General features: G+C 38.3%; 1 protein-coding gene across 1 annotated transcript in view; it reads right to left on the bottom strand.

Annotated features, from left to right (window-relative positions):
* The window catches only part of SBF2 (SET binding factor 2), a 510,367-nt gene that overhangs the window by 144,092 nt on the left and 351,564 nt on the right, over positions 1–14,711 (bottom strand). Inside the window, exon 17 of the mRNA XM_006885420.1 lies at positions 5,289–5,357. Coding sequence (XP_006885482.1) covers positions 5,289–5,357 — 69 coding nt within the window. The remainder of the gene's footprint in view (positions 1–5,288; positions 5,358–14,711) is intronic.

The raw sequence follows: 14,711 nt of genomic DNA, 5'->3' as shown, positions 1-14,711 counted from the left end.
ATAATAAACAGCATAGCATTTAAACACACTTGTTAACTTATCACACACAAAGAAAAACTTCACAAAATTAAAAACACTATGTGGTATTTTTATATTATATAAATTAAACTAAGCTGGAACTCTATTTCTTGGAATTCTCTCCCCTGTGTGCTTTCAGGTTGTTGGGGTTAGGTTAAATAAACTCTGTATAAGATTGAATTCTTTCCAAATCCTGTGCCATCCTTACAATCTCAGTTATACAAGAAACAGCCCATTGCTGCAGTCACCATGTTAGAGGCTAAGTTGAACAGAAGAGAAATTAGGCTGAGATCTGAAACAAAGCATGAGCAGCACACTCTGATGGTCAGTCCAGGTACTAGGCGGTGCACTAGATCACACACATTCCCATGATCTGATGGTTTGTTTGTTAGTGTGGGAAAGGATGGAGCCCACAATTCCTCCAGTGCCTGTTGTATCTCTTAACATCTCTCAGTACAGCACCAGGCATCGGAGTAGCTCTCAGGCCAAAAGTACCTCTGCAGGTAACTGCATGGTCAAAGCTGGAGGAAGTCACAGATATCCAGATATCCAAGGATCCTTTGTCCTTGTTCTTCCCTGACCTTTGTTCCTAATGCCCACAACAACTTCAGGTCCACAAGCAGACATAAAATCAACAGTGTTTCATAAACCTCTTCCCAACTTCCACGATTATGCAAGTCTGGTCCCTTTAATAAAGTATTTTCTTTTTTTTTAAAATTTTATTTTATTTTCTTATTTGTGTGTGTGTACCATCAAATTAGATCTGACTGGTACAGGAGGAAATTGTTCCTCCTTCTTCAGCAGAGCATCTGGTGGCTTTGAACCATGCACCCCTGGGATTGCAGCGCAGCTTCTTGCCACTAGGCCACCAGAGCTTGGTAATAAAGTATTTTCTATGATAGTTTTGCTATCATGGTAAAACCTTCACAAATAAACAATATAAAATTATTCAACTTAAAAAAATGTTGATCATAAGTGACTTGGCTTATTTAAGCAACTGTATTTCTACTTCAATTTTATCTATCTTTATTAATTTAATTTTTGATAGTCAAATACAGAGCAAAGTTGTTTTGTTTTTTTTTTCTTGGTCAAAATTAGTAAACTTTATTTAAACTTCAAATAATAAAATAACAGACAAAAGGCAGCTTTATAGCTTCGTTGTCTTGGACGATCCGATGTATTGACCCAGAGCGGACACCCCTAAGAAGTTCAAATATCCTTTGCCACCCTAATCAAGCCACAGGCAAGAAAGGATCCTCAACATGGGGATAGCTCTGGGGAGGATGGGGCAGGAAGGACAAATCCACTAGGCAAGTGAGAAAGCACATTGAGAAAGTAAGACAAAAACCCACTGAAAGTGGAACCAAGGTGTCAATGGGGAGTATATCACAGGCATTATATACAAAAGGGCCAAGCTGGTCACCACATTATCAGGGAGGAAAGAGGACAGAATGGCCAGAGGGCCCTCCTGCCTAGGCCGCTGGGGCTGGGCCCGGGCGGCCCTCAGCTCTCCTCATCACTGTCATCTGGGCTGATGGCTGGGCTGGTGAGGCTGTAGGTGGGACTGGTAGGCGAGTAGCCTGGGGAGGTGGGTGAGTAGGTGGAGCCTTTAGGGGAGGTGGGTGAGTAGGTGGGGCTGGTGGGGGAGTACTTGGGGGAGGTGGGTGAGTAAGTGGGACTAGTAGGTGAGTATTTGGGAGAGGTTGGGGTGTAAACTGGAGAGGTGGGTGAGTAAGTGGGAGAAGTGGGCGAGTACTTCGGGGTGGTTGGGGAATAGGTGGGGCTGGTAGGAGAGTACTTGGGAGCGGTAGGCGAATACTTGGGGCTGGTAGGTGAGTACTTTGGTGAGGTCGGGGTGTACTCTGGTGAGCTGGGGCTGTAGGAAGGACTGGTTGGGGTATATACTTCGGCAAAGTGGGGCTGTAGCTGGGTGAGCTCGGGCTGTAGCTGGGCAAGCTCGGAGTATAGGTTGGAGATTGGGGGGTGTACCGTGGGCTTGAAGGGGAATAGCTGGGTGAGGTCGGGGAGTAGATGGGTGAAGTTGGAGAATAGCTTGGGGAGGTGGGGCTGTAGTTAGGGCTGGTTGGTGTATAGTTGCGACTAGTAGGTGAGTAGCTAGGTGATGTTGGGCTGTAGCTGGGTGACATCAGGGTATAGTTGGGACTGGTCGGAGAGTAGTTAGGGCTGGTGGGCGAGTAACTCGGGGAAGTTGGGGAATAGCTTGGAGATGTAGGTGAGTAACTTGGAGATGTTGGGGAGTAGCTGGGAGAAGTAGGAGAATAGCTGGGGGATGTTGGAGAGTAGCTGGGGGATGTTGGGGAGTAGCTGGGAGATGTTGGAGAATAGCTGGGAGAAGTTGGAGAGTAGCTAGCTGAGGTTGGGGAGTAGCTGGGGGAGGTCGGCGAGTAGCTTGGGGAGGTCGGCGAGTAATTTGGAGAAGTTGGAGAGTAGCTGGGGGAGGTTGGTGAGTAACTGGGAGAAGTCAGCGAGTAGCTGGGTGATGTGGGGCTATAGTTGGGACTAGTCGGAGAGTAGGATGGAGAAGTGGGGGAGTAGGAAGGTGAAGTGGGGGAGTATGAGGGACTCTGGGGCATACAGCCCCCTGGAGACCGTGGCTCATAGGCAGGAGATGTGGGCAAATAGCTAGGAGACATGGCACCACCTAGTGAGGGAATGTACGGGCTCGAGGGGCCTGGGGAACCAGGGGAGCCCGGTGTGGGAGACCAAGCAGGGGAGTAGCCTGGGCTGAAGCCACTGGCGTCGGAAGCAGCGCTGGGGGAGAAGCCAGCTGCCCCTGGCGTCAAAGTTTTAAGAGAAAAGTAGTTTTAAGAGAAAGACTCTCAGAAGATGGGAGTGGGTCCATCTTGGAAGAAGAGTTGAGAACAGACCTTAACTTTATTACTTATTTCACCTAATTACCAAATTTAAAGTTTCTTAAAGTTTGAAAAATTTAAAATGCTATTTTCTTTAACAAATGCCCATATGAAGGACCTAGTTTTCTGAAACAGAGCGAGATTTCCTCGGTGGCTTAGGACTCAGGAGAGTCTGGCTTATTAATCTAACAGTGTTCTCCATGCTAGCAGGGGAATGAGATAAAGAACTAAGGAGTTCAGAGACTAAGGATAGTATGTATGGGATGAGTGAAAATTGGAGTGGTCCTGTATCTGGGTCTATGCTGGAGAGGGAACACCAGAAGAAGATACCAAAAATCCAGTCAGTTGTTTGCAGTATCTAAACTTGGAATTCACTTATTAAGCACTTTAGAGTTTTGTTTCCTGAGCCCCTGTCATCTGGTTTATCAGTTCTCAGAAGTAAGAACCTCATAAACTCTAATTTTTGTTTTAGAAGACGAGATGAGAAGCAGGAACAAACTGGGATGAGCAGAGACTTAGCAGTAGAGAAAGAACTCCTAATCATGGAGAACCCAGAGGCTTTGGATAGATCATCTGAACTAGATTAAATGAAACAACAAACCTAGCCTTAGAAATAACTATCAGTTAGGTGCAGAATCAACAGTGGATTTGACCAATACTATTAGGGAGAAACAAAGAAAAAGAGAATATTGTCAGCATCTACGGGCATGACTACTTTATGGCTAGAATTCTATTTGAAGAATTCATCTGGTATCATCACAAGACCCACTAGACAAATCTAGGAATAATAAACTCTCCTGACTCAGAATCCAGTAAGTATTTAGTGGCTTCAACCAAGAGTCATTCATTACCATTTCCTTGAAGTTGCAGTCTTCCTGCTCATGATGCTGAAGAGCAAACGAGCCTGGCTGCCATAGGTTGTTTCCTATTACACATTTCAGAAGAACATAGAAATGCATTGTTTAGAATGTGGTTATCTAATTCCTTACAGGTCACTCACAGGAGAGAGAATAAATAGAAAATGGCCAGCACACATGAACAAATGCTCCAAATCACTCACAAAAAGAGAGATGCAAATCAAAACCACAATAAGATACTATTTCACTCTAGTAGCAATGGCAAAGTTTAAAAGGACAGCAAGCAATAAATGTTGGAGAGGATGAGGTGAGATAGGAACTCTTACATTGTTGGTAGGATTGTACAATGGTATAACCACTCTAGAAGGCAGTTTGGCACTTCTGCAAAAAGCTGAACATAGAAATTCCCTATGACCCAGGTATTCCATTGCTTGGAATATACCCCAAGAAAATGAGAACTGAGGCTCAAATAAAAAGTTGTATACCAGTGTTCATAGGAGCATTACTCACCATTGCAAGAACATGGAAACAATCCAGATATCCAACCACAAATGAAGGATTGAGAAGTTGTGGTACATTCATACAATGGAATACTATGCAGCACACAGGAGTAATGGTTTTGTAAGTTACTACCTAAGTTGGGAGGGACTGGAGAGCATTATGCTGACTGAACTAACTCAGTTCCACAAGGACAAATACTGTATAAAATCATTATTGTAGAATGAGTATGAGGATCCTAGGCAGGGGGAGGGTGGAAAAAGAGAGGTGTGGATGGGGGGTACGGTGTTAATCATAAGGTTTGACAATTTGATAGCTGGTTGGGGTGAAGGGAATGGAAAATAGCTTTTGTAAAAAAACAATGTATTCAAACTTGTAAATAAATCAGAATAAAAAGAAAAAAGAACCAGTCTATATACGAAAAGACATGAATAAAAGAATTGTAATAACAGAATTTAAAAAATAATTCTGAACACTTCAATTAATTCTCAGCTTTGTAGGACTTGTCAATGAAATGAAACTATTACAAATAAATTTAATTTCTGCCCTCATTGAATCTATTCATTCAAGAAACTCTTCTCCTTTTTTTTTTTTGATGGGCACTGGGATATAGCAATGAATATAACTGACAAGTTCTCAGTCCTGTTTGGAGGTGGGGAAACAAACAAACACATAAAATGATCAAGTATAATTTCAAGAGCTAGAAAAGAAAATAAGCAGGGTGAAATGAGTGAGGGTGTTATTTGAGGGAATGATTTGCATTCTAAACCAAATTTCTGTGCAGTTCAAATCTGCTAGCTGCTCTGCGGGAGAAGGATGAGCAATCTCCTCCCGTGAGATTAACTGCCTTTGAAAACCTACCAGAGGGTCCAGTGGTTTATTCTGACTAAATGGTACACAACAAAAACATCAATATTCTACATAAAACATGCAGCATGTGTATATGTCTTAAGTATGATAAGATGATAAGATTCTTAAATAATCAAAACGAAATAAATGTATCTAAAACACAATAAGCCTAAAGTAAATCAATAAAACTTACCCTGTAGAAAGCACTGGTCAATGGGAGTAATGCTGCAGCAATATTGTACTCTTCTAAACTTGAACAATCCTTAAAGAAAACAAAGATAAATGAGCATTGTTGGGATAACACAAAGAGGTGGAATTAAAAATCTAGAATTCATAATTTGTCTGGTAGGATTTTTACTTTTAATACAAATTCACTAAGGCATAAATTTACTTTTCTACCTTATTCACTAAGGTATAATTAGGCCAGTTTGAAAAAAAGTACCCTTGAAGTACATTCTTTTAAAAATAAGGTAAAAATATATTTGAGAAATATATATTTATTAAATATGCTCTACAAAGATGTAAAAGTTGTGCTGTGTAATTCATACTAATATTTTTCTTTTTTTTTTAGGATATTTTTTAACTATATTTAACCATTTCAGAAAGTAGCATATGATAAAGAACTGATGGTAATAAAGGAAAAAGTTCAAGTTGCATTGAAGGTATTGGCAAAATATAAGGCCCCAAGTACTGATGGAATGAATACCAATCGACATGTTCCAAAGAGATGCACCCTTGAACATGTTCATTAGATTTTGCCAAGAAATCTGCAAGACAGATGCCTGGCCAGGTAAACTGGAAGAGAACCATAGTTATTTGTATTCCCTGAAAAAATGATCTAACAGAATGTGGACATTATCAAATGATATCATTAATATCACATGCACATAAAATCTTGCTGAAGATTATTAAAATAAAGCTAGAACAGTACATTGACTGAGAACTTCTAGAAATTTAAGCTGGATTTAGAAGAGGCCATGGTACATCTAATTGTTGATTAGATGAATATTAGCAGAAAACAAAGAATACGAGCAGGATGTGCTTTATTGTTTATGCAAACACATTTGATTGTGTGGATCATAACAAATCATAGCTAACATTGAGAAAAATGGGAATCCCAGAACACTTGTTTGTACTCAAGTGAAACCTACACCTACACCAAAGGGTCTGAACAGAACAAGGGAATACTGCATGATGTATATTAAAGAAAAGTGTGCCTCAGAGCTGCATACTTCTGCAATCTATGTGCTGAGCAAATAATTCAAGAAGCTGAACTTTATGAAGAAGAATGTGACATCAGAATTGGACGAACAATCATCAACGGCCTTCTTTATGCAGATGGCACAACCTTGCTTGCTGAAAGTGAGTAGGACTTGAAGTGCTTACTATAAAAGGTTAAAGCCTATAGCCAATATGGATTTCATCTCAACATCAAGAAAATGAAAATCTTCACCACTGAGAGAATAGGGAACATCATGATAGACAGAAAGAAGATGGAAGTTGTCAACATTTTCACCTTACTGGGATCCACAATTAACACCCTTTGTACAAGCAGTAACATTCATTGAGCAGCAAGACTTGAAGAAGACTAAAGGGCAAGACCAGACCAAGATCCTGGTGAGAGTGAGACACTGGTGGTGAGACTCTGGCAATAGTCAGTAGAGACTATATAGCATTAGTGTGGAGAAACAGAGTATTAACAGAGAAGTCCTGAGACAAAGGCCACAGTTAGAAGTTTTGATGTTCTTGCAAAAAGGATGATGGAAGAAAAATCTGACTACTGAACTGAAATTTGAGCCTGGATTAATTGAGTAATTGTGCCTTGGAACTGCTGGACTAAAAGCTGGACTTGCACTGAGTGATATTCTTTGCCTCTTCCACTCTACAACTTACTTCTTTAATAAATCCTACTCTCAGTACTACAAATGTGAGCAAAGTCTGTGCATCAACAAAGAATACTGAACCTGAAAGAGGTGCAAGAACATGACCAAGCAGCTATCTATATCTTGCTGTTGTTAATATTACTGATGGGCACATTTCCTTTGTGAAACGGGTAGAAGTCAGACGTGGCTGTCTTCATGACCCACCTGCTCCTTTCACAGAGTGGGAACCCATGCTCAAAGTTTTAGTCTTTGATCGTCCATACTAAGTGCTTTAAATCTTCACTTTCTACAGGCAAAATGATGTCATCTCCATAATGCAGGTTATTGAGGAATCGCCCTTCAATCCTGATGTTACATTTTTCTCATATGGGCCACCTTCCCAAATGATTTGCTCCATATAAATATTTAATAGATATGGAGAAAAGATACAACCCTGACATACACCTTTCCTGATCTGACAACAACTTCATGGTCTATGAGTCTTATTAGCACAATTAATTCCCATTCTTCTCAATGTTATATACAATTTGTTTTGATCCAAACAGTTACATGATTTTGTATACTCAATAAAATACAAGTAAATAACTTTTTGGTATTCTCTACTTTTTGCCAAGATCCACTGATATCAACAATGGTATTCTTTGTGAGATGACCTGTCTTTCATGTGATGCAAAAAGAAATCTAAATCTAAATCTAAATCTAAATCTATGTATATATATCATTGCCTATACAATAGTTTTGTCACAAACATCCACCCAAATCTTATCATAGAAAACAATGTGGGATAATCTACCAAAGGTTGGCCTATGAATCTGTCATGAAAAGCAAAAAATGGTGAAGTGACAGTTCTAAATTTAAAGAAACTAATAAAATGTAAGAGAGCTTTGTTAGTCTAGGGGGAAGGAGTTGTGCTGCCAAGTTACACACAAGCAGGTGCTTCAAATTCACCAGCTGCTCTGAGGGAGAAATATGGGATACTCTCCTCTCATCTAAGTGATAGTCCCTGAAGATCTGTCATATAATATAGCAACCAAAAGCCATGTAGAAATGTTGACTGGAGTTTGGCACCCCAAGAAACGCAATCTATCTTCTGGGTATCTGCATATAGCTCTATTAACTGATTTTTCCTGTTCCTGGTTTTTCTCTGTATAGCCACAATATTAACCATAGGGAAAGTAGGATCTAAAATAGTCCCTAGAGGTAGCAAAACCTTCTAGAAGGCTAGACATAAAGGTTATAGCTACAGATTTGGGATCCTTCCCTCTTGGCCATACTAGTCAATGTTGTTATCTCTATAAAAGCACAAATTCCTTAGTCATCAGATTTTTAGTTATCATGTTATATATTTAGTTATATATAAATTGATTTTGAATTCACACAGCTATGATTCCCATTCTACAGATGACAGGTATGAGCGCTAGAAATCAGAAACAGAGATAGGACTGGGATCTAGATTTATCTATGAATCAGCGGTGCTTCCCTGTAAACATTGCCTTTTTCACTTGACAACTTTCCTTTTATTCTTGAGAAAGGATATGAGTTTTTTATGCTTCCAGCACTAACACAAAACTGTGAGAGATGGGGGAGTCTAAAGAGGAGGGTTAAATAATAGAGCAGCAGTAGGCGGTTCTAAACTGCATGGGTGCCAGGATTAAGGGCTCTAGAAAACAGGATGCAGAGTTTGAGAGCAAATGAACAGGTAACACACATGATTAAGGTCTATATTAGAACATCACAGGGATTTTTGGAAGTGGGGGTCCTAGAGACAATGGGCTGAGGGTAGGTAAGTACTGCCTGAGGCAAAAAGGAAAAAAAAAATTGTCACAAGTTGTGGCCAATAGGCTGCCAGCTATTCTAAAATCAATATTGCCTATTCATAAATATATTTGGTACTATGATCTGCTGAAAGAATTCTCACTCAAAATCTATAAACTATCATCTCTGAAAAACACAATTATATAATGCAATGAATGGTCAACTCCAATGACTACTGAAACAATAAACAACATAAATTTCTCAATTCACTTTAACATCTACTGATAAATCATTCTTTAAGCATGGAGTCGACCACATGGCAATATCAATAAATGTTAGAAAAGATGTGGAACACAAATGGCACAGAACTTGGTCTATTTACTTTTTTGGCAAGAAGAAAAAGCATAATTGATTTTTTTTCTCATTCTGGATAAGATTACATCATCCAGTTTCTTAAATACTATCAACAGTGTTTAAAAAGAAGTGACTGTTTAAGTATTCTGAGGAAAATCTTTCTTCTAAGAGAAGAAAAATAGGGTTAGGACTGGGTTAAACAAACTTGCTAGAAATGAGGGTAGACTGTTAAGTGTTCTGAAGAAAATTTTTCTTCTGAGAGAACCTAGGTTAGGTTAGGACAGTGTTAAAATGGAACGAACTCGTGATCTGGCTAGTTTTCTGCAAGTCATGCTCTTCTCTATCTTGCCCCGAGACTTATTAGAGAGATATTTCTTAGATAAAGGTCACTTTCATCTTGGTAGCAATTATGTCCTATTGTAGAAAAGAGACTAATACCTAGGACAGATGCTAAAGGATTCTTCAAGAAAACAGAGAGTGTTAGAAGGGATGTACTGTCCATATTATTAGTACTTACTTATTTTGTTTACTCTCTTAAAAAAATATTTTATATGGATTTATTTACAAAGTTTGAATACATTGTTTTTCACACCAGATCTATTTATACTTACTTTAAAAACTTAATCCTAAGTAGAAATGTAAACTATCTTTTAAAATTAAGGACATATAAAAGGTGATATATTAGACAATTTAAAATATTACAATTTTGGTAACATACTGAGCTGTTGAGATGTCAGAAACAAAGCAATGCCATTTTAAGGGGAAAACGTAATCTGAATGAGGCAAGGCAGTGTGTTTTGGATTGACTGTCTTAGAAATCACTGAAATGAGCAGAATTCTGAAGGTTAATTTAGTTCTTCAGGATACAATCACTAAGAAACCATTTTAATAAAAGTCACCACTAGGAGTTAATTTTATATAAAAAGATACATCCCAAAAATAGAAATTCAAAGGCACTGGAAGAATTTTCGAGTAATCTGAAGAAACAAATTTGGTTTCCCTCTTCTCCACGTCTAAAAGAAATAGTCCAGAAAATATAAACAAAGAAAAGATTTTGATGAGCACAACGAGCTCAGGAAAAGAAAAAGCCAAATGATAAAAATAGTAAGAAATATCTAATGTTACAATGCATTTAGGAGACTGACAGAAAGAGGACACACAGAACTAGGCTGCAAATCACTCCCTGAAGAAATCACATAGCTTCCAGGCAGATGAAACCTTCAGCTCCACAAATACTTCCAGAATTTAGAAGAAGAGATAGAAGAGTAAGGATGCTGTATAAGGACAGGAGAGGAGGCTCCATGTAGACCTCTTTGGTAATTTCAGGGAAACTGCAGTTGCGAGGATTTGGGTATTAGGGAAGCAGAAACATTATGGATATTGCTATGCAAAAATATCTTTATTAAGGAAGCATTTAATTAGCGAGTAGCTGCCATTATAAAACCAAGTGTGAAGGCCCAGCAGTGTGTGTGTTTTTGTTAAACAGGGAACTTCAGAAGACCTTGCATCTCTGGAAAAGCAGGGGAACACAGGGCCTTGAGTGTTTATCCTAAAGATCAGGCCAGCAATGGTGTTATATTTGAGTATGTCTTTCTCCTCAGGGAACAGTACTTTTCCTATACTTTGTCATATTTGGTTGAGTTGCTAACCCAGTGACTTTGCTCTAAAGAGGGGAAAAAAAACCTAACAAATCCAACCCACAACAAACCTGTATGGAGAAGAAATTTCCTGTATATGGAAGATAGAACAAGTAAGATCTATTTACAAAGTGCGCCTGATCCAGACCATGGTCTTTGCAGTTACTAGCTATGCATCAGAGAGCTGGACAATGATGAAGGATGAGAGAAGAACTGCTGGCTGTGAGTTGTGGCACTGGAGAAGAGTACTGAATTTACCACAGATCACTAAGAAAACAAACAGGTTCATCCTGGAGAGGGTGAAGCTGGGGTGCTCCATAGAGGCAAGGATTCTGAAGCTTCATCTGACATACTTTGGACATGTTGCAAGGAGGGACTGGTCCTTGGAGAGGGACGTCATGCTTGGGAGCATGGAGGGAGAGTGCAGGAGAGGAAGACCCTCGATGAGATGGATTGACTCAGAGACTGTGGTAATGTAGGTAGGTGTGTCAGAGACAATGAAATTGGCCCAAGACAGAGCAGGGTTCAGAGCTGTTGTACATAGGGTCGCTATGACTCAAAAGCAACTCAACGACACATAGCAACAACAACATTATGTCTAACCAAAACTTCAGAGAAAAAAGTATAAAGGATTGGCAAAAAGCAATATTTAAGGAGACAATAATTTTTTCATAATTAAAAGGCATGAATCCTCAGAATGAAGAAACACAATGGATTTTAAGCCAAATAAAACAAAAAATAGATTTCTGAGTACATAATGGCATTATTGTATAACAGAATAAAAGACAAAGAAAAAAATCTTAAAGAAAACAAGAGCATACAGATTGATTACAATGAGGAAACAATTGTACTGACAGGCTTTTTATAACAGCAACAATAGAGAGAAGCTAATGGCATAATAACCTGTAAATGGCTGGAGGAAAATAGAAAAGGCTGTAAACCTACAATGCCTATTTACTGAATGAAGTGAACACAAATTATTTACATATGAGGGCAAAATAAAACCTATTCAAATAAACAAAGACATAAAGTTTACTATTCACAAACCCCTGCTGAAGAATCCCTTTAAGGTTATACTTTAGTGACAAAAAGCCAAGTCAGAAAGAAAGAGGGATCAGGAAGTAACAGTAAGAAAAACAAGTGTTAAACATACAGTTTATTCCAAATCTACAGTGCCTGGAAAAACATGTGAAAATATGTTAATTTGGGTGGTCTAAACCAACGACTATCACTGAGCTGATTTCCAGTGAAACCATAGGACAGAATCCTATGTAGGAAGTATCCTGCTCCATAGGATGCCCAAGGCTGTAAATCGTTAAAGCAGGTTTGAAGTGGATTTGAACCACTGTTTTGCTGGTTAGCAGCCAAAGGCTTAATCACTGCATCATCGGGTATCCTCTAGAAGGAAAAATGCAATGTTGTTAGTTGCTGTTAACTCATCTCCGAATCACAGGTATACTATGTACATATCAGAACAAAACCCTTGCCTGGTCCTTCAGAATCTCTGCTGTACCTACATACTCTGCAATCAACATGCCATTTCACAGATCCATTTCATTGAGGAACGTCTTTTTTTTTCTTTTTCTGAGTTTGTTTTTTCAAGTATGATTGGAAAGCATTTTTCTTTCTCTGAGGAACAGACGCTCTTAATAACATGCACAAAGTATGTGAGACAAAGTCTCAACATTCTCGCTAGTTAGGAGCACTCTGGTTGTACTTCTCCCAGGATAGATTTGTTTGTTCACAGTTTATGGGAAATTCAATACTTTTCACCAAAACCACAATTCAAAGGCATCAATTTGAAGCTTCACTCTTTCTTTATTCATTGTCCAACTGATACACGCACTTGAAACAACTGAAAATACTATTGTTTGGGTCAGGTGTACCTCAGTCTGTAAACTGATATCCTTAATCTTAAAAAAAAAAGAATAGCAATATTAAACCAGATAAATCTATGTTGCAAAAGTATAATGAAGGACAAAGAAACTTCAGTGGTTTGAATCCAGCTGCTTCAAGAGAAAAACAGACAGTCTCTTCCTGGTTAAGACCTACAGCCTGATGGAGGGTTGCTAAGAGTCAGAATGGATTCAATGGCAGTGAGTTTGAGGTTTTGTTTTTGGTCTTTTAAATTAAGATAACAACAAGAAATGTCTTGTTAGTGTGGTAAGTTAAGCACTGGACTGTAAATCAAAATAGCAGTGGTCTGAAGCCGTGTGCTACTCTGCAGGAAAGATAGTCTGTTCAATTTAGACTTAAAGCCATGGAAACTTCACGGGGTGGTTCTACTCTCTCCTACAGGTTTGCTACAAGTTGAAACTGACTTGATGGTAGTAGGGTTTTGGTAACAAAAGAAAAAAATTCCAAACATAAAATAGACAAACCTACCTTTATAATGGCAGATTTTTAATATAGAGCTCCTATAAACTAGCAGAACAAAATGATAAAAATTAGTAAGAACAGACTACTTGAGGAATAAAATTATCAGATTTTATATAATGGACATATGCACAAATGTGGCAAATAAACAAAGACCACATTAAAAACCCCTTCACATGTACACAGACTACTTTTACTTACTTGTTTCTATTTTGTAGTCTCCATTCTAAGCTGGTTCTAATGTTAATTTGAATATGCCTTTGCCCCTATTATTACTGATTTTTATCATTAGTATCTTTATAAACTTTATATTTGACAATCTGCAAGTACATCAGAGAATGCAAACATCAGAGCAAATTACATGCTTCCAAATTGTATGTAATACATATTATTAATGATAAGATGCATAAAACAGACTATTTTAATTACAATTCATCATAACCTGAGTATGTCATAAATTGGAGACTGTTATTACCACCAATAAAGAAGTACTTGGGGGGGGGGTATCTAAATTTGACCAGGCTTGTAGATCAAGCTACCAATTTAAAGGAAATATAGGGACAGATGAATATGTTAATCAGACAATGTGGAATCAATACGTAAAATACTGAGATATATTCAACATGGCAAACTATTATTGATTCTTCAACAAATAACTTTCAAGTGTAAAACAGAGGAATTATAAATTATATTATAGATTAAAAGACACATATAAGCAAATTTTAATACATAGATCTTGGTTCAAACATAAAAATAATAATAGAATAATCAGGTAAATATGATACTACTAGATATTTGATAATACTCAGGTTTGGTTTTTTTATTTTGGAGGAATATTAACACTATTGTGGTTATATTAATATAGTATTTTTGTATTTTAGAACTACCACTCATCTTCTCAGTTTGCCATGCCGTGGTGGCTTTTGTGTAGCTGTGATGTTAAATACACCAGTATACCATTTACACCATTATATGGTGGAATACCAAATGCCAGTAGGGTCACCCAGGGTAGAAAGATTTCAATGAAGCTTTCACACTAAGAAGCAAGACTATGAAAATAGTGCAACAATGAATGAATGAAAATCCAAAATCTCTGTAAACGTTCATTAAAACTAATAAAATAAAAAAAATTAAAAAAAGAAGCAAGACTATTCAATCACTTATGAAATAACAAGCCTCTGAAATCCCTATGAACATCACTAGGACATTGTTGGATTGAAGAGTGTCTAAGTGCCACAGTCTTGCAAGTTCCACCAGTTTCTATCATACCATTAAGTCTGGTCTTTGTATGATTTTGACTCATCGTGTCAGAAGATAAGCCCCTAGCATTGGAATGCACTCAAACTCCAACTAGGGAAAAATCTGAATTTACCTTAACATCATGGAGTAAAGCTTTCACTCAATGAAGTACCTTCATTTGACGATATTGTTTGTTGTTGTTATGTGCTGTCAAGTCGTTTGCGACTCATAGCGACCCTATGTACAACAGCCCGAAACCCTGCTCTATCCTGTGCTAATTGCACTGCCTCTGACACACCCATCCCTATTACCCCAGTCACTGAATCAATCCACCTCATAGAGGGCCTTCCCCTCTTGTGCCATCCCTCCACC

Source organism: Elephantulus edwardii, unplaced genomic scaffold (genome assembly GCF_000299155.1).
Source record: "Elephantulus edwardii isolate Elephantulus edwardi_28Jun2011 unplaced genomic scaffold, EleEdw1.0 scaffold00044, whole genome shotgun sequence".
In the NCBI taxonomy this organism is placed as follows: domain Eukaryota; kingdom Metazoa; phylum Chordata; class Mammalia; order Macroscelidea; family Macroscelididae; genus Elephantulus; species Elephantulus edwardii.
The sequence above is the reverse complement of the archived record's forward strand: the minus strand, read 5'-3'. Positions and strand labels throughout refer to the sequence as shown.